Source organism: Geotrypetes seraphini, chromosome 8 (genome assembly GCF_902459505.1).
Source record: "Geotrypetes seraphini chromosome 8, aGeoSer1.1, whole genome shotgun sequence".
Lineage (NCBI taxonomy): Eukaryota > Metazoa > Chordata > Amphibia > Gymnophiona > Dermophiidae > Geotrypetes > Geotrypetes seraphini.
Genome location: NC_047091.1, coordinates 49282629 through 49308635, shown reverse-complemented (window position 1 = coordinate 49308635; position 26007 = coordinate 49282629). Strand labels below are relative to the sequence as shown.

The 26007-nt window shown below is 44.9% G+C and overlaps 1 protein-coding gene across 5 annotated transcripts in view; it reads right to left on the bottom strand.

Moving 5' to 3' along the window:
• Window positions 1–26007, bottom strand: part of ZC3H4 (zinc finger CCCH-type containing 4) — a 339067-nt gene that overhangs the window by 63857 nt on the left and 249203 nt on the right. For all 5 annotated transcript variants that reach the window (XM_033954008.1, XM_033954004.1, XM_033954006.1 and 2 more), the window contains exon 11: window positions 16599–17380. In XM_033954008.1, coding sequence (XP_033809899.1) covers window positions 16599–17380 — 782 coding nt within the window. The remainder of the gene's footprint in view (window positions 1–16598; window positions 17381–26007) is intronic.

Sequence of the window (26007 nt, the reverse complement as noted above, 5' to 3'; positions counted from 1 at the left end):
CTCTTAACTTTTCCAGATATTTTTGCCTGTCTTCCTCTTTCTGCGATCTTTTGTAGTTTATGAAAGCTAAACTCTTATTCCTTACCTTCTCAGCTACTACTTTTGAGAACCAAAATGGCCTTCTTTCCCTCTTACTTTTACTTACTTGCCTCACAAAAAGGTTTGTCGCCCTTACAATTGCTCCTTTCAGTTTTGGCCCCATTTCCACTCCTTCCAGACGTTCCCTCCAAGACAATTCCTTGACGTAAATCCCCATCCGAACAAGTTAGTTTTCTAAAAGTCTAGAATCTTTGCTTTTGAATGAGCCCTCTCTATACCTATCTTAATATTAAACCATACCATGCAGTGATCACTGGATGCCAGATGATCACCCAATGTAGTGGAAGCCCTGAATATGTATACCCTAGAGGAAAGGAGAGACAGGGGAGATATGATTCAGACTTTCAAATACTTGAAGGCTATTAACGTAGAACAAAATCTTTTCCAGAGAAAGGAAAATGGTAAAACCAGAGGACATAATTTGAGGTTGAGGGTTGGTAGATTCAGGGACAATGTTAGGAAATTCTACTTTACGGAGAGGGTAGTGGATGCCTGGAATGCGCTCCTGAGAGAGGTGGTGGAGAGTAAAACTGTGACTGAGTTCAAAGAAGCGTGGGATGAACACAGAAGATTTAGAATCAGAAAATAATATTAAATATTGAACTAGGCCAGTTACTGGGCAGACTTGCACGGTCTGTGTCTGTGTATGGCCATTTGGTGGAGGATGGGCAGGGGAGGGCTTCAATGGCTGGGAGGGTGTAGATGGGCTGGAGTAAGTCTTAACAGAGATTTTGGCAGTTGGAACCCAAGCACAGTACCAGGTAAAGCTTTGGATTCTTGCCCAGAAATAGCTAAGAAGAAAAATTAAAAAAAAATAAATATAAAATAAAATAAAAATAAATAAATAAATAAATAAATAAAAATTTAAATTGAATCAGGTTGGGCAGACTGGATGGACCATTCGGGTCTTTATCTGCCGTCATCTACTATGTTACTATGTAACATCAGAAATACTTTCCCCGTTTGTAAGCACTAAGGCCCTGATTCTCCAAAACTGTGTCCCGATTTTAGGCAGCTGTAGGCGTCCTACAGCTGTCTAATCAGCCAATCGGGATGCACGTTTTTAAAAAAAAATGCTCCCCAGGCAGGCCGCCTATATTGAAGGCGAGGCCCGCAAGACACCTAGGCCATGATTCTGTATAGGACGCCAGGGAGAGGCGTCCTATTCAGAATCAGCCTACACTAAAACCCCGATTCTGTAACCGGCGTCCATGTTACAGACGCTGGTTAGAGAATCGGGTTAGATTAGACACGGCCCGCTATACTTATCGCGACAAATGATCTCTGTGCCGCTATAAGTATAGCGGGCCGCGGCCTGTCCGATCGGATGCCCCCCTCCGACACTACCGACCCCCCCCCCGACACTATCGACCGCCCCCCCCCGATATTACCGATCTCCCTCCCACCCCGACACTACCGATCGCTGGCAGGAGAGTATCCAATTCCTCCTGCCCGAAGATGCACCCCCCCCCCCGGCGCTAACAACCCCCAAACCTCCAAACTAACCTGTTCTTCAGGCCAGACGGTTCTTGCCCATCTAGCCGGTAAGCCCGCCTCATCGAAATGAGGCGGGTTCGCCCCTTCCCGGTCCATCCCGCCGAAGCCTAAGGCCTGATTGGCCCAGGCTCTAGAAGCCTGGACCAATCAGGCCTTAAGCATAGTGGGTCTGCCCATCCCCACTAAGTCTAAGGTCTGATTGGCCAACAGCAAACACTCAATCCCCAGCGAACCTCAAACCCCACCCCGCAGTCTCACCAAATCCAGAACATCCAAAGAGTAGTGACCCACAGGCATCCAACCACAGATCCAATCAAACCCCATATAAACCATACCACTCCCACTTGAGGGAGTAAAAGGAGTAGACAAGAGAAAGCAGAGCCATAGTCCACAAAGCTAGAGACAGGCACGCTAAAGCTGAAGATCAATTGTTCCCAAAGAGGATCACCAAAAGAGTCATGTCCCACAAAAGGCAAAATCAGGGCACCGAGGTTGGATCCGGGTCAGCCAGCAACGCATCCAAAAAGGCCTGAGCATCCTCCACGGTGGCATAGCTCCTCCATCCAGTGCCGGTCCAGATCTTCTGGTGTGCCGGATACTGAAGCATAAAACGCTGCTTGAGGTCAAATAAGGCCGAGCACACCCTGGAGAAGCGTCTCCGACGATCCTGAAGAGCTGGGGAGTAATCTTGAAATAGCCGAATCGGAGAACCCTCATATATAAAACTTTTTTGCAATCATATATTTTTTTTAACCCTCTATTTGATTAAGCCTTGTGCTGGATAGACTATTTGGATTTGTGGTTTAAATACGTTTTTTTTGTGGCATGACTGATTTTTTTTCTCCTTGGTGATTTCAGGGGAGTTTTTTACTTCATGCCTTTTTACTTATGGCCTATGATATTAGAAAGACTCTTAACTTGAGCCTTGAGCTTATGGTGGAGCATTATCCTTTGGATTTTGAGGCCATTGTTGTAAATGTGTTGGTTTACCGGTGGTCTTTTTGGCACAAGACTTTTTGCTTAAGACACATGAAAGTTTCCTAGTCTACCCATCATAACAACTTGGTTTCTCACCATAACAAGCTTCTGTATAGAAGGATCCACTCAGGGCATAGAGCCTGTTAAGCTTGGATCTTCTTGTCTATTTTGCAACAGTTTTCACTCTGGTGTAGCCCCTATAAGTGGATTACTTTGTTTTTCACAGTTCTCTGCCTCAACAGCTCATTCATACCATCACTGTTACTATCTTTATCAAATAGATCAATAGGAGGTTCTCCATACTTTATTGAGGATTCTAAACTTCCCTAAAAACAAAAAAGACAAAAGAAGAAAACCTCAATTCCTTCGTTATTCTAATGACCTTGGAGGTCTGGGTATTGCAAGGGTATTGCGCCGCTGCTTGTAAGCCCGCATCAGCTCAGCCTTGTGTGCAGAGTTGTGTACCTTCACAATCGTGACCCTGGCACGCGTATGATCTTCAGAGCGCTGGCCCAACAGGTGAGCCCGGTCCAAACGAACAGGCCCCATCCCTGCCGGCAAGGGAAATTCTGCATTTAGCCAGGCTTCAAGGGTAGGCAGAAGGCGAGGATCGGGCACAGACTCTGGAAAACCGATCAGTCTGATGTTATCCCTGCGCGACCGGTTCTCCAGGTCGTCAAGTTTCTCTGCCTGACACTGCACAAGATCTTTAAGGGAGAGGAGGTCAGCCGCTGAAGAAGTGTGCGCCTCCTCCACTAGCGCCACCCGCGACTCGAGCTCCCCCATGCGCCTCGTGGTTTCTGTGAGCAGGGACTCGAGCGATGTAAGCTGCCCAGACAGACCCTCAAAACGCGAATCAAGCGCGCGAACCACCGATGCCGAAAGGGCCTCAATATGCGCTTCGGAGAGAGGCAGCGTGGAACCCGAGTCCGCGGTCGCCATCTTGGCGTCAGGTTTAGGAGGCCGTGGTTCCTTATCTTTGTCTTTGCGTGTGGTCTGTCCGCTCATAGCAGGGCTAGTGGGGTATACGAACCGATCCATGTACTGATCCAAGCCCCGGGAAGGAAAAGCAGAGAACGAATGCAGGCTAGATGGGGCGGGAAGCATCGTGGGGCCCAGGAGCTCGAGCTAGGGACGTCCTGCTCGGCTCAACACATCACATGACTCGTTAAAATCTCCTATTAGCAAAACTTCCCCTTTTTTAGATATATTCTGAATATCTACTATTAAATCTCTATCTACTTCTTCTGTCTATGAAGGAGGCCTGTATATCACACTAATGTAAATATATTCACCATTCCCTCTTTCCAAATTGATCCACAGTTCCTCTTCCTTGCCCTGCAGATCCTGCAATTGTGTGGCTTTAATATGGTCTTTAACATATAATGTTACTCCCTCTCCTTTTCTTCCTACCCTGTCTTTCCTTAACAGTATAACTACATCCCAGTCATGGTTCTCCGTGAATCACATCTCCGTGATCGCCACTATATCCAACTCCTCTTCGTCCATCACAGCTTCTAGATCCAGAATCTTGTTTCCCATACTTTGAGCATTAGTATATACTGCTTTCCAAACAGTGCTCCCTTTTTGCCATCTGTGTAGAGGTATTCAGTGATTTACTTACCTGGGCATATATATATTGTCCCATTCGAGTAGGTACAGCAAGGGAAGAAAAAGAAATGAGAATAAGATGCATACAACCCATCCTCCGAGAGGAAAAGGCACGAAGGTAAGAATAGCAACGTTTAGGGAGGCTCTAACAAGAAGAGACTTCAGAACGGCAGGCGAGGAAGACACCAAAAGGACTGCAGGAGAAAAATAGAAAGGGTAAGAGAAAAAATGGCACATATAGAAGTGCCAAATGAGAAAATCCCAGAAAGCCAATTCGTTTCCTCTTGAGAAGACAAGAAATGAGAAGAACCCTCCCCCCAAAAAAAAACTGGAAAAAGAAAGGATGGTTCCCTTTGAATAGACTAATATTGTAGGATGAAACTGGGAACAAAAGCATAGAAAAGGAAAGAAATTCTGTACTATGGGTGTTAGAAGAGAAATGAAAAGAAAGACTATCTGACTGAAGAATAAGTCATATATGAACAGTTCTGCCAGCAGTCTGTGTAAGAGCTCTGGAATGTTTTGTAAGGAGAACAGTGCAAATGGAAGAAAACAGAAGAGAAACAGTTGTTTTCATAATACAGTGGAACCTTGGTTTACGAGCATAATTCATTCCAGAAGCATGCTCGTAAACCAATTTACTCGTATATCAAAGCGAGTTTCTCCATAGAAAGTAAGGGAAACTCACTTGATTCGTTCCACCTCCCATCTCTCCCCCCGGCCACTGGCGCTGCTTCACCCCACCCCACCCCCAAAAGACCCCCCCACTCCCGAGAACACTGGTGCACCTCCACATCTCCCCCCCACCCGCAAACACTGCCCCCTGTGAACCGGTATCGCCCCCCCCCTTGCGAACACCTGCCCCCCCCGTGAAAACTGGCCTCCCCCACCCGCCCAAACTGAAAGCTTACCCCCCCAATATGGCACCGGCACGCAGCACCAACCCACAGGAGGTTCCGGTGCCAGAAGATCGTGCCTCTTCTCCAACTGGGCCTTGAGCATCTGCGCATGCTCAAGGCCTTCTGGCTCCCACCTCTCTCCGAGAAAGGAGGTCAAGGCCACCAAAGAATGTAGGTGGCTGTGAAGAACTAGAAAAGTTATAAATACCTGACAATCATAAGGGAAATTTAAATGCTACTAGGAGTACAGCTCAAATCCATGGGAACACATTTTTATAAAAGATGAGCACCTAAACCATTTTGCCATCCTAATGGCTGTGGTGAAAGGAGAATGTGGGTATACCCAAATGAAGAAGAGAAAAATAGTGGTGATGGAACATGAAGGCCACTAGTGGAAAGAAAGTATGTTGTGTGTTTGAAGAATAGAAAACAGCACCATAGAAATTAAAATCCAACATAGCAGTTGCTGGAAATTTGGAAAAAGAAGTACATAGGAATAACTATTTGGGCAGTTTTTAAATGTTAAGTGACTTGCCCAGAATCACAAGGAGCTGCACTGAGAGTTAAACTCAGAACCTCAGGGTGGTGAGGGCAGCTGGTCTAAGCACTAGACCACTATTCCACTGAATGTATGGCAGGTTGTAAGCATGAAGGAGTACATAGATAGGTAGGAGAAAAAGTCAGAGGCCTAAATAGCCACAACAGGGAAAAAAGAACTCTATTACTCTAGAGCAGGGGTGTCAAAGTCCCTCCTCGAGGGCCGGAATCCAGTCGGGTTTTCTGGATTTCCCCAATGAATATGCATTGAAATCAGTGCATGCAAATAGATCTCATGCAGATTCATTGGGGAAATCCTGAAAACTCGTCTGGATTCTGGCCCTTGAGGACCGACTTTGACACCTGTGCTCTAGAGTGTCAAAGAAATAATAATAATAATAACAGTTTATATACCGCAGGACCGTGAAGTTCTATGCGGTTTACATTGATTAAAAATATTACAGATTGAGTAGAACTAACAGAGTTAAGTCTAGAGATCAGTTATTTTGGGAAAGATTGTGCAAATCAGCTACTAAGTACTTTAGGAACAGATATGTTTTTAGGTGTCTCCTAAATTCCCCATAAGTATTAGCAAACATGAGTAATTGTTTCAGATCTTTACCCCATAATGCTGCCTGATATGAGAAAAGATGTTGATGATGTCTTTTAAATTTACATCCTCTAACCAATGGAAACTGTACCAAATATTGGGTTTGCTGAAGGTTCCAGAGAATGGAGTGCCATAGGCAAAAGTAATGAAAGGGTCAGCAAGAAAGAATAGAATGCATTGCAGGAAGAAATGTAAAGGAGAAAAAAACTCGACTGTTTTGGAAGGAATAAAAGAGAAAAGGTGCCAGTGAGCGCATGACATCATTTGAGACCTGCCAGTGAGACCATGACATCATAGAGTCACAAGGAGCAGTAGTGGGACCCAGTTGCATAGGGGCAGCAGCTCCACCAGTGAGGCACACAACCCATCTGGGGTGAGGATGTTTTTATTTCCTCAGAGTAATAAAAAAAATTGTGAATAATGCTGGCTATACATAATAGTGAGCCATGAAGCAGAATAATATATGACAGACAGATAGAGAAAAGGTCTGAACTAGAAATAACACAACAGCCATTCCTGATAGTAAAAAGAAGAGGAATGAAGAAAACTGTAAAGATAGTAGTACGACATGCGACATAATAGATGCAAGTAACTACACTAAACAGATGAAGTTCCTTTATTAGCAATATAAGGATTGACCCTTGAAGGGATTGGAACTTGAGCCCCATACACCAGTAACAAAAAAAAACCAGCTCTGGTGAGCTACAGTACATTACTAAGGAATAATCAGAGGATTAAGCAAGGACTAGAAATTTTGCAGGTAGACCAAAATGAATGCAAATGAGGTTTGAAAAGTGTAGTAATATCCTTAATAGGATGTGTTAGTGGCGTCCTCCTTCCCTACAGACACTCCCAGACCTCCAAGGTCATTAGAATAACGAAGGAATTGAGGTTTTCTTCTTTTGTCTTTTTTGTTTTTAGGGAAGTTTAGAATCCTCAATAAAGTATGGAGAACCTCCTATTGATCTATTTGATAAAGATAGTAACAGTGATGGTATGAATGAGCTGTTGAGGCAGAGAACTGTGAAAAACAAAGTAATCCACTTATAGGGGCTACACCAGAGTGAAAACTGTTGCAAAATAGACAAGAAGATCCAAGCTTAACAGGCTCTATGCCCTGAGTGGATCCTTCTATACAGAAGCTTGTTATGGTGAGAAACCAAGTTGTTATGATGGGTAGACTAGGAAACTTTCATGTGTCTTAAGCAAAAAGTCTTGTGCCAAAAAGACCACCGGTAAACCAACACATTTACAACAATGGCCTCAAAATCCAAAGGATACTGCTCCACCATAAGCTCAAGGCTCAAGTTAAGAGTCTTTCTAATATCACAGGCCATAAGTAAAAAGGCATGAAGTAAAAAACTCCCCTGAAATCACCAAGGAGAAAAAAAAATCAGTCATGCCACAAAAAAAACGTATTTAAACCACAAATCCAAATAGTCTATCCAGCACAAGGCTTAATCAAATAGAGGGTTAAAAAAAATATATGATTGCAAAAAAGTTTTATATAACATTACTTAGCTGGCCAGCTGAACCATCCAGGCTTGATGACTCAATACTTATCCACAACCAACTAAACTTCACAAGGGTGCTTTATCCAAGAGATGCCTTAAATAGTAGTGAAAAACTTAACCACCATTTATATATACCATTATGTGCTGAAACTTTTTTTCATATTCTTCCAGGATCCTCAGCGGCACCACTTGTTCTGAGGACATAGTGGTCACAGCTTCTGGCGGTAAAACAGTTAGGGGTCAATCCTTGATAAAGCTATAACAGCGAAACATGTTGGTATAACAATCCCTAGCCAGAGACCACGCGATAAAGCTAAGTATAATGCTTATAAATGAATATTTAATTATGTACTAAATTATAAATTAATTCACAAAAGCAAAGAGAAATTAATAAGTTCAAACATAAGAAAAGGACCTGATGACGAGTTGACACATAAAGCTTGGAGCAATGAGATCTAATTGAGCTCCAACTGGTGCCGCTGAGGATCCTGGAAGAATACGAAAAAAGTTTCAGCACATAAGGGTATATATAAATGGTAGTTAAGTTTTTCACTACTATTTAAGGCATCTCTTCAATACTTATCCAGTCACAAAAAGTCACCAAGTCTTCAAATCAACCGATGATTGTAATCCATCGTGAAGAAAAAGGACTCGACTCCAACTAAGCAATCCAAAATAATCTCAACAAAAGATCCTGCAGGTCGCTCCGAAGACCGCTCAGCGACCTCGCAAAACGAGGCCAAAATTATTGTTGCGTCAATGGCCATACAGTGAGAGATTATTAGATTCTTCCTTAGACCATGGTGACTTTTTGTGACTGGATAAATGAATCCAGCCCGATATGCTGAAATTTCTGTAGATGTTGAGAAGGAAGGTATCCATCACAAGAAGGCAATCTCCGAACAAGATGCTTCACATAGCAGTAGATATAGAAACTGTGATTTGGGACTCTGATCACCAACATGGAGTACTGGTACAAGGGACAGCCAAATGTGCCCATAGTGCGTCTTTCACATCCTGGTGGCACTGAGGTATAGAGTCTCGATGGTGTAAAGTTATTTATTTAATTATTTTAAATCAACTCTACTACTTGTGACTGGTTACATATAAAGACAATGAGGATCATACAGCTGGATCCAAGCCCGAGCAATTGAGAAAGAGGCTGAGAAAGAGGAACATCAAAGAAGGTCTTTTAGGAGGTTGATCGTTATCTAAATCCTCCAAGTATTCAACACTGTAGACAGAACCAGCTTCTAGGTTGAGTGGTAGCTCTTTCCCCAACTGCTTAATAAATATAGTGATAAAAAGTATTTCAGAAGAAGATTTAGCCATTGGTGGACAGTTGAGTGGGAACTTTGTTGCAGACTCAGAGAGGTTCTGAATTGAATCAGATTGTAAGTCCGAGGGATATGAAGGTATTGATGAACAAATCCATTGAGAAGATCGATGCTTACTTCGAGACCAGTACCGATGCAATGCTAGAAAGATGTAGGATGCTGTTCTCTTCGAAGAACATGAGGGAGCGGTGCTTATTCTTTGAAGCATCCGAGAAGGAACAATGCTCATTGGATTGTCGATGAAGAACTGGACTGGTGGTGAAAGGTTCGATACTTAGACATGGCCTGTTGATGTCACTCCAGAGAAACCATCTGTGGTGCCGTAAGGCCTGGTAGCCCTGTACTTAGGTTGGACCAGCACTGAGAGAGTCAATACTGAGGTAAGCAGTTTACATGCATCACCCAAGTCCCTTCAGAACAGCGCTTCGAGCTGTACCCAGAAGGAAAGCACCAGTACCTCTGGCTTATCTGCAGGTACCATTGGTGTCGCGGCTTGCCTCAAAGAGGATGACCTTAATAAGGATGCATACCTCGAGATTGAGGCAAACCAGAAAGTGGTCATTGCTGCTTAGTCAGTATCAAGAGACTCGATGCAAAGCGACCTGCGACACCGATTGGGAAGCTGGCGGCCTCTGAACTGGATTACTAGACGGAGCGATGTCTCCCGACGCCGGTGTCGATGTCTTCACCGACGAAGGTTTCTGATCGATGCCCATGCCAGTCCCGAACAATCTTTCCTGTTGAAGTTTCTTGAACATTTCTGCAGAGTAGTACACTGGGCATAAGTCCCACATGGTGGTCTGGGGAAAAAGACCTGCAGCACCAACTGTCAGGAAGAATACACTTTTTTTTTTTTAAGCCCATTAGCAGCCTGAAAAGTGGTTGAAAACACCGTGTCAGCCAAATCAATGGTTAAGGAAAATGAAAGTCTCGGCAGCCGAAGCCACAAAGGAAAAAATGTTCCTCCTCTTTGCTTTTAAAAAGAAATAAACACAAATTAAGAAAGAAAAACATGTGAGCAGGAAGGCAAATAGCAAAAAACTGAACAACGTTCAGAGACATGACTTCTTAGCTCCGCGGAAAACTAAGAACTGAGGAGCCGCGAGCCTGTGTCAGGCGGGAAGACACATGTGCGATGCGGGTAGTTTGCAAACTTTCTTAAGTTCTTAAAGTGGCAATGCACTTTTAAAGCTATCTGTACTGGGGCTCCGTGGATGACATCACCCACATGTGAGAATATGCTGCCTGCTTATCCTGGGATAAAGAGGGATTATAGTCAGGCCCCAGGCATTGCAAACATCAATTATACTGTTACATTGCATCAGATGCACTTTTTACTACTACCTGTTTCTATAGTGCTGCTAGAAGTACGTAGCTCTGTACATTAAAACATTCAAGAGAGAGTTTTTGCTCAGTAGAGCTTACAATCTAATCAAATAAACAGGAGAAGTAGGGAGTTAAGGAGTTTTAAGGGACATATCCGAAAAATAACTGAGATGAAATCAAAGACAAACCACCTCAGAAAGTTGGACATGAGCTAAGGAGAAGTACTAAAATAGTGTCTTCACTAGACCACAGGAAAAACTGAAGATTGACCTGGTCCCATATGATGATGATGGGCAGGAAGACACGCACATTTATTGCTGGTTACTTCAAAAATCTTCTGAAAAGAGAACACTGGGTAGCGGTCTCCACACACCAAAGCTCTGTCAGTGATACACCCATTAATTGTACTCAGAGAAAGCACAGTTACTTACCGTAACAGGTGTTATCCAGGGACAGCAGGCAGATATTCTTGACTGATGGGTGACGGCACCGACGGAGCCCTGGTACGGACAATTTTAGAGTGATTGCACTCTAAAGTTCTAGCAGGCCGCACCGCGCACGCGCGAGTGCCTTCCCGCCCGACGGAGGCGCGCGGTCCCCAGTTAGGATAAGCCAGCTAAGAAGCCAACCCGGGGAGGTGGATGGGACGCAAGAATATCTGCCTGCTGTCCCTGGATAACACCTGTTACGGTAAGTAACTGTGCTTTATCCCAGGACAAGCAGGCAGCATATTCTTGACTGATGGGTGACCTCCAAGCTAACAAAAAAGAGGGATGGAGGGAAGGTTGGCCATTAGGAAAACAAATTTTGTAAAACAGATTGGCCGAAATGTCCATCCCGTCTGGAGAAAGCATCCAGACAATAATGAGATGTAAAAGTATGAACTGAGGACCAAGTAGCAGCCTTGCAGATTTCCTCAATAGGAGTCGAACGGAGGAAAGCTGCAGATGCTGCCATAGCTCGAACTCTATGGGCCGTGACAGAACCTTCCAGTGTCAGTCCGGACTGAGCATAACAGAATGAAATGCACGCTGCAAGCCAATTGGACAACGTACGTTTAGAAACAGGATGTCCTAATTTATTTGGATCAAAGGACAGAAAAAGTTGGGGAGTTGATCTGTGGGGCTTAGTACGCTCCAAATAGTAAGCTAAAGCTCGCTTACAGTCCAAAGTATGTAAAGCCTGTTCTCCAGAATGAGAATGAGGTTTCGGAAAGAATACAGGCAGAACAATCGATTGGTTGAGGTGAAATTCAGAGACAACCTTAGGGAGAAACTTTGGATGTGTACGCAGAACCACCTTGTCATGATGAAAGACTGTGAAAGGTGGATCAGCAACTAGTGCATGCAACTCACTGACCATCCTGGCAGAGGTGAGGGCAATAAGGAAGACCACTTTCCAAGTGAGAAACTTGAAAGGAGCTGTAGCCAAAGGTTCAAACGGAGGCTTCATTAAGGTGGAAAGAACCACATTGAGATCCCAGACTACAGGAGGGGGCTTAAGAGGTGGTTTCACATTGAAAAGACCCCGCATGAATCTAGAAACCAAAGGATGAGCTGAGAGAAGTTTCCCATGAACTGGCTCATGAAAAGCAGAAATAGCACTGAGGTGGACTCTGATGGAAGTAGACTTGAGACCAGCTTCAGACAAAGAAAGAAGATAATCCAACAAGGTCTCCACTGCAAGGGAAGTGGGATCATGATGATGAAGAAGACACCAAGAAGAAAACCGTGTCCACTTCTGATGGTAACATTGCAGGGTGGCCGGTTTCCTGGAAGCATCCAGAATAGAACGAACGGGCTGAGACAAAAGAGTATCATGTGAAGTCAGCCCGAGAGATACCAAGCTGTCAGGTGCAGAGATTGGAGGTTGGGATGCAGAAGGGTCTCCTGATGCTGTGTAAGCAGAGAAGGAAACAATGGAAGAAGAACAGGCTCCCTGGAACTGAGTTGAAGTAGAAGGGAGAACCAATGTTGCCTGGGCCACCATGGAGCAATTAGAATCATGGTGGTTTGTTCTCTCTTGAGCTTGAACAAGGTTCGTAACATGAGAGGGAGAGGAGGAAAAGCATACAGGAACAGATTGGACCAATCCAGAAGAAATGCTTCCGCTGCCAGACGGTGAGGAGAGTAGAGTCTGGAGCAAGGGGCAGCTGATGATTGTGAGGAGCTGCAAAGAGGTCCACTTGAGGAGTGCCCCATTGAGTGAAAATGGACTGGAGAGTCAAAGGATCGAGAGTCCACTCGTGAGGCTGGAGAATTTGGCTGAGATTGTCCGCTAAGGAATTCTGCTCTCCCTGAATGTAGACAGCCTTCAGGAATAAGTGGTGATCTGTCGCCCAAGACCAAATCTTCTGGGCCTCCTGACACAAGAGTCGAGAGCCTGTCCCACCCTGTTTGTTGATGTAGTACATTGCAACTTGATTGTCTGTGCACAGTAGTAGAACTTGAGGGAAGAGGAGATGTTGGAAAGCCTTGAGAGCATAAAACATTGCTCGGAATTTCAGGAAATTGATGTGATGCTTCTTTTCCTGGGCTGTCCAAAGACCTTGAGTTTGGAACTCGTTCAAATGAGCTCCCCAGGCATAAGGGGAGGCGTCGGTGGTGATGACTATTTGATGAGGAGGTAGATGGAACAGAAGACCTCTGGAGAGATTCGAGGATATCAACCACCATTGTAGAGACTGACGAAGAGATGATATCACAAATATGTGACGTGAGCAAGGATCCGTCGCTTGGGACCACTGGGTAGCTAGGGTCCATTGAGAAGTGCGTAGGTGAAGACGTGCGAAGGGTGTGACATGAACTGTCGAAGCCATGTGACCCAAGAGTATCATTTGCTTGGCAGGGATGGAACGTTGTGGAAGCACCTGCTGACATAGAGTTTGAAGAGTTTGAAGACGGTTGAACTGCAGGAACGCTCTCATGAGGACTGTGTCCAAGACCGCTCCAATGAATTGAAGTCTCTGAGTGGGGATGAGATGAGATTTGGGTAGATTGATCTCGAACCCCAGAAGTCGGAGAAACAGGATGGTCTGGTTGGTGGCAAGGAGCACTGCCTGGGAGGAAGTGGCTTTGATTAACCAGTCGTCCAGGTAAGGAAAGACCTGAAGGTGGTGAGAGCGTAGAAAAGCAGCGACCACAATCAGACATTTGGTGAACACTCTTGGGGAAGAGGCAAGACCGAAGGGTAACACCTTGTACTGGTAATGACAGTGATTGATCATGAAGCGGAGGTACTGTCTGGAGGCCAGATTGACCGGAATGTGGGTGTATGCCTCTTTGAGATTGAGGGAGCATAGCCAGTCGCCTTGAGTGAGAAGAGGGTAAAGAGTTGCTAGAGAAAGCATTCTGAATTTTTCCTTGACCAAGCATTTGTTGAGATCTCGAAGATCTAAAATGGGTCTGAGATCTCCTGTTTTTTTGGGGACGAGGAAGTAACGGGAATAGAATCCCTGCCCCCTTTGATCTAGAGGAACTTCCTCTATTGCATTCAGAAGGAGGAGGGATTGAACCTCCTGAAGAAGGAGAGAAGACTGAGGAGTGTTCAAAGCAGACTCTCTTGGCAGACTTTGGGCAGGAAGAGTCTGAAAGTTGAGAGAGTAGCCGTGGCGGATGATGTTGAGGACCCATTGATCCGAGGTGATGATCTCCCAACGGCTGATGAAGAAAGCAAGACGACCTCCTATGGGTTGAGGAAGGTGGGCAGATGGTAGAACACTGGCTATGCCCTGGAGAACGAAGTCAAAAGGGTTGGGTAGACTTTTGTTGTGGAGGGGGCTTCACTTGTTGCTGCTGTGGTGGCCTAGGGGTTTGTCGTTGTTGCTGACGCCTAGGTTGTTGAGTAGCTGGTGGTAAAGGGCAAGCCACATAGCGGCGTTGGTAGGCAGATTGTTGCCGAAAAGGCCGGGTAAGTGGGGTCTTCTTCTTGGTTTTCAGACGAGTATCCCATCGAGTCTCATGGGCGGATAGTTTTTGGGTGGTAGAGTCCATGGAATCACCAAAAAGTTCATCCCCCAGGCATGGAGCATTAGCCAGGCGATCTTGATGATTGACATCAAGCTCCGACACTCTGAGCCAAGCTAGACGACGCATGGCAACAGACATGGCCGTGGCTCTGGTGGTAAGTCCGAACGTGTCATAGATTGAACGGACCAGGAACTTACGAAGCTGGAGAAGAGAGGAAGAACACTGGTGAAAAGCAGGTCTCTTGCGGTCAGGGAGGTATTTCTCAAAGGAAGCCATGGTGTGGATGAGATGCTTGAGGTAAAAGGAAAAATGAAAAGCATAATTCCTTGACCTGTTAGCCAACATAGCATTCTGGTATAATCTTTTGCCAAATTTATCCATGGCCTTTCCTTCTCTGCCAGGAGGGACGGAGGCGTACACACTAGCTCCTGCAGACTTTTTAAGCGTAGATTCCACCAAAAGAGACTCGTGTGGAAGCTGCGGCTTATCAAATCCAGGAATGGGGATGACCTTGTATAAGGAGTCCAATTTACGCGGAGCTCCTGGGATAGTCAAAGGAGTCTCAAGATTTTTATAAAAGGTTTCTCTCAAAATATCATGGAGGGGTAATTTGAGAAATTCCTTTGGAGGCTGGTCAAAGTCCAGTGCATCAAGGAACGCTTTGGATTTCTTGGACTCAGACTCCAAAGGAATAGAAAGAGATTCACACATCTCTTTCAAGAAAGAAGTGAAAGAGGCAGAATCTGGCTTAGAGGATGGATCTGGGACAGATGGATCCTCATCAGCCGATGAACACTCACCCTCAGAGAGAATAGGCTCTTCGGAGTCACCCCACAGATCAGGGTCCCTAATTTGGGAACTGCGATCCCGAGACTCCGGTGTGGAAGGTTCAAGGTGCCGGGATTTACGTACCGACTTACCTGACCTCAAAGAAGCGGTACCAGGAGAAGTCAAAGGCTGTATCGGTGCCGAAGTTTGAACAGCCTGATGCAGCGCTCTCGGCTCCGGTGCCAGAACTGGCATGGAGACTGAGGAAGCTGAATGAACCGGTACCGATAGGGTGGAAGCGGACAATAGAGTCTGCCCCACCGTCGGTACCGGGGGCTCAGACCGGACCGGGACTGGAAGGTTCGTTGCCAATAGAGCAGGAAGGAGCTGTTGCAACTGCTCTTTAAGCTGCACCTGGAGGATGGCCGCAATTCGCTCGTCCAACGAAGGCACCGGTACCGCTTTTTTCTTCTGCGGTACCTGCGGTGCCGCTTGACGCCCCGAGGATGAGGAGCCTGAGGACGAGGGACTCACCTCAATAGGGGCGGAGCGCTTCCGCGGGCGCCTCGTGGTCAGCAGGACTGGGCTCGCTGCCACTGAGACCGGAGGGCACTCCAGCAGGGAAGGCTTCTTAGCCGGCTTACCTGACTTTTGCGACGCCGGCGCGGTGTCGAAGAGGTGGGCGCCGACTGAGACAGGGCCGATGTCGGTGTCGATGCCGCAGGGTCAGACATATCGGCACCGAAAAGTAACCGTTGCTGGATTTGACAGTTTTTTAAAGTTCGTTTTTTCAATGTGGCACAGCGGGTGCAGGTGGAAGCCCTATGATCTGGACCCAGGCACTGTAAGCACCAGTTGTGCGGGTCGGTCAGAGAAATGGGCCGTGCACACCGCTGGCACTTCTTAAACCCTGGCTGGGGGGGCATGAAAGTAAAAACGGCTTCTGCCAAATCGAAGGCCGAGGCCCCGCTGGGGCGAAACCGAAATAAAAAAAGGATTTTTTTTTTTTTTGAAAATAATAAAGTAAGAATAGAAAAAGGAAAAAATATTTCCTCACAGGATTTTCGCGAGCGGGAAGGCGATACAAAAAAATCTTTTCAACAGCCGTTGAAAAGAACGCGTCTTCTTAGCTCCGCGGAAAGTAAGAAACTGGGGACCGTGCGCCTCCGTTGGGCGGGAAGGCACTCGCGCGTGCGCGGTGCGGCCTGCTAGAACTTTCCAAGTTCTTAGAGTGCAATCACTCTAAAATTGTCCGTACCGGGGCTCCGTCGGTGCCGTCACCCATCAGTCAAGAATATGCTGCCTGCTTGTTCTGGGATAAAGTATTTAACCCAGTATTATCTGCCCTGTAGCAACATTCTCTAATACTATGCTTTATACTGGCAATAAATGCTTCATCTACAAGAATCCTTCTTTCTAGTAGTTATTATAAAGAGAAAATGTTTTGTATATACCTGACACCCAGTTTGTGTGCTAGATGTGCAGTGGGGCGGACCACAATTTCAAATAGAGATGGAATTTTCTTCTGACACAACTGGTCTTGTAAGTCCTGCTGCTGCTGTTGTGGCAGTGGTGGTGGTGGTATAGGTGGTGGCTGTTGCTGTTGTGAAGGAGGCATGGGTCCAGATGGGGGAGGCATTGGAAAAGGAGGTGGTGGTGGTGGAAGACCCCCAGGTATTGGACCTCCAGGAATTGGTCCTCCACTAGGAATTGAACAAGCAGGAATTGGGCCACCTACAGGAATTGGACCACTGGGGCTGGGACCTGGACCTGGACCTGGCCCGGGTCCAGGTCCAGGCCCAGGCCCAGGCCCAGGTCCAGGTCCAGGCCCAGGCCCAGGCCCAGGCCCAAGTCCAGGCCCAGGCCCAGGCCCTCCAGGAATTGGACCTCCAGGCCCAGGACCTCCATGGACTTGACCTCCATGGATTGGACCTCCAGGGCCAGAAGCCCCCGGAATTGGACCTCCGGGGCTGGGGTTGGAGCCAGGGCCTGGTCCAGGGCTGGGACCAGGACCCCCAGGAATCGGACCTCCGGGACCTGGCCTGCTATTAGGTGATGTTGGAGCTGGGAGTGGTCCTGCAGGCCCCTGTGGCCCCGGGGGCCCAGGAGGATGAGGAGGTGTAGGTAAGAGACCAACTCCAGGAGGAGGTTTTGGCAAAGGATTGATGCCCTGCTTCTTCAACTCTTCCACATCTTTCTCATCCTCTGCTCCTGCTTCAGCATCCTCAGCTAACATCTAATGTAATAAAAAAGAAATACATGATAAACATGTGACTACTTCATTCTTTACAACCAAGAAATAACTAACTATTCTCAGCAGACAAAAAGGTATGCAGTCATACTAGCCTCACAACAGTTGAAGTGACAAGTCACAAAAAGATCTTGTTGAAAAGGCTGGCTTAAATGCTTATATATGGAAAAATGTAGTTGTATCAATTTTGCTGCTAAGGGCATGGCACCATCTCTGAAATACAGAATAGCTGCAATTATCTCAAGTAGTGAGTGTAATCCCATCTGTGGAATTGCTAGCATTGTGTTAACCAAAGCTTAATTTGTAGACAGAAACAAAGTGTAACTATGAAGCCAGGGGAGAAGGCAGAAGGCCAGGGGCAGAAGCAACAGGAGAAGATGGATTGGACTATGGAATAGTGACTGATTTTTTTGCTCTCCCTAGGCTCATCCCCCTCCCTTCTTCTTCCCTGTGGGTTGACTATAAAGGAAGGGATTGGAGGAAGAACCCCTGCTACTCTGAACTCTGAAAAAAAAGTAGTGGAACTGAGTTCCAGGTCATTCCAAGTCTATGACAGACTTTGAAAAAAAAAAAAAAGGAATGTAGCACAACCATGTTATCTTATACAAAGAAGTCATCTGTTCAGATAAAATAGTTATTTTTATGTTTGTGCTTTATGAAGGGGCACATATATTCTTTGTAAGTTTTTCTATTCCTGCTTATGTAGCATATAAAACAGTTTTATATAAAACAGTTTTGTGCCAAGAAACCACAAGGTCTTTTCTTTTTGTGTTCTGAGCTCTGTGTCCCCATTTTGTTCTGGAGTTGACTTGTTTTGATAAGAAACATATGTTAAAAAAGAAACATTTGCTAGAATTTAGACAAACAAGACAGTATTATATGCCATAGTTATGGAAACTTCCCACTAACCCCCCCCCTTATGTTTGCTACTACTTTCTAGCTGCTTTTATGTATCCTGTTACCAAATATGGTCTTTCCTACAGTCATATGCTGAAAAAACTGACCCATGTAATATGCTATAAATATGTATGCAGTACTCTGAATAAACGGGACATTTCTTTGGCCATGCAACTGCATGTGTGTTCTTTTCTTTCTAATGAGATGCCCCCCCCCCCCCCCCGATGCATCGGTACCAGAGACGACAGAGTATGTGTGTGAGGCAGTATTGGGATCTGAACCTTTTCAGCTGGGGACCTCGTCCGGGATGGAGACGGTGCCGGGACCCCAGTGAGTATTTCTGACTCTCACTGGTGTCTCTATCCTCTTCCAAGCCCTTATATGATTATTGAGGCTTTTGGCAAGCCTCAAGGAGTTTAGGGAACTCCTGTTGCTCACGGAGTTTAGGGAACTCCTGTAGTATGTGGTCACATGTTCTTTTGGGAAGAACGATATTAACAGACATGCCTGCCTGCTCTGTCGTCTGTGGGGTAAAAGCTTTGCATGTGCTTAATCTGTCTATCGCTTAGAAGATAAGGTTTGAAGTATAAGCTTTGTATCATAAGAACATAAGAAATGCCTTCACCGGATCAGACCTTAGGTCCATCCTGTCCGGTGACCCGCACACGCAGAGGCTAAGCTAGGTGTTCTCTGATGGACACCTTGCTCACCCGTATCCCTCAATGTGATTTGCAAGAAGGTGTGCATCCAACTTGCCCTTGAATCCCAGAATGGTGGTCTCTGTCACAACCTCCTCTGGGAGAGCATTCCAAGCGTCCACCACTTGCTGTGTGAAGCAGAACTTCCTGATATTAGTCCTGAGTCTGCCGCCCCTCAGTTTCAGTCCATAACCTCTTGTTTGAGTCACTTTTGACAATGTGAATAACGAAGTTTCTTGCTCTATTTTGTCGAAACCTTTTAGTGTTTTAAAAGTCTCTATCATATCCCCTCGCAGCCTTCTCTTCTTGAGGGTGAACAATCCCAGTTTTTCGAGGTGTTCTTTGTAGCTCAAATTCTCCACACCTTTTATTAGCTTCGTGGCTCGTCTCTGCACCCTCTCCAGCAGGGTTATATCCTTCTTTAGGTAGGGAGACCAGTGTTGGACACAGTATTCCAAGTGTGGTCTGACCATTGCTCTATAAAGCGGCATTATGACGTCCTCAGGGTTTCAGGGTCCGTCGGCTCAATGCGCAGAGGCGGCAAAGAAAGCAAACAGGATGTTGGGCATGATAAAGAAGGGCATCACGAGTATTGTATTGTATATTCCTATGTCTTGCTTATAAGGTACGGTAAGCGAGATTTGCTTTGTTCTGGGTCAGACAGGCACTAAGAATCCTCCCATTCCTAAGAAAGACGAGCCTTGTAAAAAAGAAATGGGATAAAAACCCATCAAAAACTGCAGTTTTGGTATCTTTTAACTCTGTTTGTGCTCGCTGTAAAAAATGCCATCTGGATTTTCTTTTGTTCACTTGAAACAAGTTCCCCACGCTATGCCTCTGGGCGGCAGTGAGAGTTTTCACCCCCTCCTCCTTTTCCAGAAGACGGGTTTTTGGCCACCTCCCTTTTTCTCCACAGAGTTTTTTTCTCTGGGAGGGAGGGGAGATGGAAGAGGGGACAGAATGGGGAGTAAAAAGCTAGGTGGTAGAGACCCCCCCGGACAGCAATCCTTTGGAAAAGCCCCTTAGAGAGGATCCTGCAGTGATAATGACAGTGTGTCTAGTTACATAGGACAATACTTTGAGACAGTGCCTTAAACAGAGATGGGAGGAGCTGAATGGCTTCTCCTCGGCCAGAACCAGGGGGGAGAAACCATTCACTCATTTAGATGTTAAAAGTCAGAATCTATACTGCACTTCTGACTAGAGTTGATACTTATTACACTTTCTCAAATTCAGAATAGGACTTGTGAGTAGTAAGCTGAAACACATAAGATTCAGGAAGACAGAAAGAAAGCTTTAGTAGTTGAGCTAATACGAACAGAATTTCCAAAAGCAAGGAAGATAGTGTTTGCTTTGGAATTCAATTCCTTTTACCAGTAGTTAGGACCCCTTTTGCATATTTGAAAGGAGATTGTCAATTATTTTGTTTGTGTTGTGCTTAGCAGAAGGGCACAGGGAATTATTAGAACACACTGCTCTGATGCAGTAGCACAATGCTCATCCCGTGTCAGGAATTTGCAGGTCCTTCTCTTAACAAATTTATATTTAGAGGAACTGTTCTTATGTGCCTTTATTCTAACTGTCCACACATTCAAAATAGTAACCTAACCATGGACAATGACCAACAATTTCTAAGTCACTCAGAAACGTGAAACTCTTCAAGGGGGGACCGCACCCCCCTAGTGGTGAACCAGAGTTTGCCTTCCAGTCATTGCAACTGTTTCAATGCTGGTCACGCTCCAAGGGTGGTTACAAAAATAAATAAATAAATAAATAAAGATTATTACAGTCTTTCAAATACTTGAGTGAAGATTCTTTCTTTCTTTCTTATATTGTCAAACAAACATCACTTTGAAATGAATAATGAATAAGTTATGACATAGTGACTTAGCTTTATGAAGGGTTAGGGGTCTCTGAGTGACTTAGAAATTGTTGGTCATTGTCCATGGTTAGGTTACTATTTTGAATGTGAGGTCAGTTCACGTTTTTGGATCCTAGCATTTTTCTGACTTCTACTAGTTTTCAACTAGTATTACCCCTGTGATTTCAAAAGGAAATTGATTTTATTCTAACTGTGGCATGCATACCGTATTTGTAGGGGATTTTCTGTTTTCCCTCCACCCCCCTGGCCAGCATTCCAGCCTGTCCCTCTTTTTCTTCTTACAAGACGGGGGAATATATATCGAACATCGTGCTGATTTTAATCATGATATGAAACCTCTCAACCCTGCCAGTTACGACAGGCTTGCAGAAGACAATACAATACAATGCAATCTTTACTTGGGTAATTATGGAGCATCAATGTTGAATGAGTTTGAGTAGAAAGGGAAAAAAAGAACCCACAATCCGTGTGATAATTTAGCTAGATAGAAGTTTCCTGAATGTTTTTTTAAATTCATATTTCTGTTTCACGAGTGAATCTAGTATTTGGAAGTTCATCAACTTTTTAACAAATTTGGAAACTTGGAACAAGAAAGCACTGGGGAAACAAGACAAGATACAGAGAAAGAGAAATTGGTGATGTTGAGAAATTACCAGGGGAGATGGAAAAATAATTTGGTTTGGAAACATGGGAAAGGTTGCAGATTCAGGTTTGCTTTGTGGCTAATGTGGATTTGGTGAAGCAAGAAAGCATGATTGTTGCCGAACGTTGCAGACAGGATAGCGTACGTTGATAAACAGGGTATGTGTCATGTGTTTGAAAGTATATTCTAGTTGGAATAGGCGGGTGTGCGCAAAGTTCTCAGTTATTTTTGTTTAGGTAAGCTCTTTGGGAAATGTATAAAGCACCGTCATATGTTCTAGTGGAAAGTGTAATTTAATAATTTACTAGGTTAAGACCAGTGGATTGCATTATCCTTGTTGTAGTGTTTCACTTTTTTTTGTTTCACAGTACTCTGTACAAGTCTCTTTAACAGGTCTGGGAGATGCCGATTGTTGGCAGCCAATTTACCACCGGTATCTGGCAAGGGGCGTTTCCCCTATCACTTTTTTCTTTCCAAAGAGTCTGCGTTTCCTTATGATGATGATTTGAAATGTTTCTTCTCTCTCTTAGCAGTCAGTTGGTATACATGCACAGCTATCTTAGACCAGTTTTGGCACAAATAATTTTTTTGCTGAACCGAAACGAAATAACAAAGAAGAAAAAGTTGTGCCTAAAGTGACCTTGAAATGCCCTTGTACTTTAAGATTTACAATGTTTCTTTTGCCTCTTAGCATTGACACTGTAATACTTCAAACTACCTCTGTACCTCAACCTGTACACTGTATCTTGCTTTACCTAGTCAGATCTGTTTTACCTGGTCAGACTAGCTGATTGCATTCTCTCCTCTGACTGTGTGACTTGACTGATGACATGCCCTATGCCTGACAATGGAGCCCATTGACTCTATTTTTTGTTTTCTCTTACAGACGTTAGACTCTAGACCAGTTGATTATGCCTTTTCTGATTATTGATTGTTGTGCCATGTGTTCTCAGGAAATTTACTTTGCTAATGTGTGCACACATATATGTATGGTTCTATGATGTTGTTTTCCTTCCTCCTTTTGTATAACTGTGTTTATTTGCAGATTTAAGTTCTGCCCTGACTCCATGATGGATGAAAGACAGTTTAAGGCCTACTGGAGCTCTCTGTTTGTTTGTGCCATGTAATCTCTGTGTTGTCTGTTTGGTTTGTGGGGTATCCAGGAAGACATACCATTGGCCATTTTTGGTGTTTTTTTATCCCCATTTTTGCTTTTTCCTATCTAAATTGCACAATTTCTTTTTTAGTTCTTGTATTCCATGGCCTGAGCGCTGCTTAGTTAGGGGTTATATTCTTAAGACAAAGGTTTTATACAGTGTTTATTCCATGGTGCTCATTGGATATGATCAATTCACACATTTCTGGCATAATGGGGGGTTTTTTGTGCCCTACACTGAGTATATTCTTATTGTCTCTCTTGAATGCCTTACTAGTTGTGCGCAACCCACACAAACTTATCACCCTGTCTTCTTATGAACATTGTGTATCTGCATATTGTCTCTCATTTCCGTACTTATACCAAGTAAATTTCCTCCTTTGACTCACCTCCCTGGACTTCAAGCTGGTGTGTCCCTCCCTGTCTGTGCAGACATCTTTCTCTCTGAGTATGCACCTTACCAGTTTAAAGAGACTGATACACCTGCAACGCCACATCCTGACCTTTTAATTTCTTGGACCGGAATTGTTTACAAGTGTTTGAGTGTAACTGGCAGCTTGTAGTTTATCGCAATCCCCACCTAGTTTAGCAGCTGCTGAGGGCCCCCTCATTATCCTTCTCGCCCAGCGCCTTTGTATTGTGATGCATGCATGTTATTTGATGTTGCTTACGGTCCTGGTACTGCCCCTCATACTGTTCCTCGATTGGCAGCATTATTATATCAAATGTGTTATATAGCTTAATGTCTTTCAAGCAATGCCCCTATGAGGAAACCTTCACTCATGATGGAGCCTGTCCTTTATGGGAATGTGTCTCATGTGCTATTTTCTGTTGTGTTTCCCCTGTTTTTATGCACATATGAAAGTAGATTTTGTTTATCCTGTCACCACTAGCCATCTGTTTATACAATTTGCTGAATCTATAGACCAGACTCTTAATGTCAGCAATTGTTTTGTCTGTGGTGGGACCGGTATGGGAGAACAGTGGCCATGAACACAGCTGGATATACTAGACCTGCCTTCACAGCACCTCTCTTTCACATCAACCCCACAACTTCTACTGTGGGCCTTGCGGACTTACATTATTGCATCTTCAATTTACCAGGACTTCCTCTTCAGCACCTGCTCCATGGAACTTTCTACGCCCGATGGCTAGCTCCTGATGGTTGATATTGGCTCTTTGGCCTGTTTGCTTACCATTGGCTGCCTGCTAACCGGACTGGTACATTTGTACTTGGTATGATCCAACCCAGCTCCTTCCTGCTACTGCTGGCCGACGGCGAACGCCTGGGAGCCCCTGTGTTTGACACTAGGGGTCACCAAAAGCGGTTAGCACTCTCCATCCCATACGGATTGGAAAATGGGGTGACAACTGGCCTGCTGAACGGATCATTGCTGCTTATGGACCTGCTACGTGGGCCGAAGATGGCTCCTGGGGTTATCGGACCCCAATCTACATGCTCAACTGCATAATTAGCTTGCAGGCTGTTCTTTAACTTATTTATGCAAAAAAAAAAAAAAAAAAAGGTGCACTGCCATGTACCAGAATCGCCTGGCCCTAGATTACTTGCTGGCTGTGGAGGGTGGCGTCGGTGGCAAGTTCCATCTCTGTAACTGCTGCCTTGACCTTGATGATGATGGTACCATGCTCGAGGAAGATGTGGATCGCATCACCAAACTGGCTCATGTTTCTCTCCGAATCTTGTGTGGCCTCCCTGCTGACTGACTCTCTAGCTCTTGGCTGCCTGCCCTGCCTGGTCCCTGTGATTAAATAGTACAGTCAACTCTGCTGTTCATCGCTCTACTGCAGCCCTGGTTAGCACCTACCGGTCCCAACCACAGACCCCCAACCTTCCCGGAAGTTTTGACCCCCATGTCTATATTGCTGCTCTCGGTGTCCCAAGAGGGGTCCCCGATGGGTACAAGGCCGAGGATTAGGTACAAGCCAATGTTGCTTGGATTACTTATAGTTCTCTCATTATTTGTATTCTCATTGCTTATGTTGTTTTCCACCTGTTCATGTGTTGTCTCCCGCCTTAAATTGGAGGACCTCTCTGCTGAGCTCAAACGTAATTCTGGGTTATTTAATCCTTGGGACCAATACTTTAGCTGGATGCAAGGATGGGTTAAACACCTTCTTATTGAAATATATATCGGAGGACATATCTGGAATATCTCTCCAAGCTCATGCTATGCACTTATGACATCATTTTCATGACGTAAGAGGGGATTGAAGAGGTACATATTCTTTGTAAGTTTTTCTATTCCTGCTTGTGTAGCATATAAAAAAAAAAGGAACTACTGAAACAGTTTTCATTTTGCCAGGAAACCACAAGGTCTTTTCTTTTTGTGTTCTGAGCTCTGTGTCCCCATTTTGCTCTGTAGTTGACTTGTTTTGATAAGAAACATTTGTTAAAAAAGAAACATTTGCTAGAATTTAGACAAACAAGACAGTATTATATGCCATAGTTATGGAAACTTCCCACTAACCCCCCCCCCACTTATGTTTGCTACTACTTTCTAGCTGCTTTTATGTATCCTGTTACCAAATATGGTCTTTCCTACAGACTTATGCTAAAAAATGTTATAAATATGTATGCAGTACTCTGAATAAACAGGACATTTCTTTGGCCATGCAACTGCATATGTGTTCTTTTCTTTCGAATGAGATGCCCCCCCCCCCCGATGCATCGGTACCAGAAACGACAGAGTATGTGTGTGAGGCAGTATTGGGATCTGAACCTTTTTACTTTAGACCAGTGTTTTTCAACCTTTTTATACCTGTGGACCGGCAGAAATAAAAGAATTATTTTGTGAACCGGCAAACTACTAGACCTAAAATTTAAAAGCCCCATTTCTGCCCCATCTCTGCAAGCTCGGTCACCTCAGTAACTATAGAAAAATAGACAAATATAGTGCAAAATATAAACAGCAGATATAAATTCTCAAAACTGACACATTTTGATCACTAAATTGAAAATAAAATCATTTTTCCTACCTTTGCTATCTGGTGATTTCATGAGTCTCAAGTTGCGTTTCCTTCTGTCTGTGTATCCTTTCTTTCATTTCTTTCTTTCTGCACTCAGGCCCAAGAACTGTCCCTTTCTATTCCCTCCCTCTTTCTTTCCTATGTCCTTAGTGCCCCCGGTGCCTCCTTCCCATGTCTTTAGTGCCCCCCAGTATTTCCTTCCCATGTCTTTAGTGCCCCCAGTGCCTCCTTCCCATGTCCTTAGTGCCCCTTCCTGTCTTTAGTACCCCCAGTGCCTCCTTCCCATGTCCTTAATGCCCCTTCCTATCTTCAGTGCCCCCAGTGCCTCCTTCCCATGTCTTTAGTGCC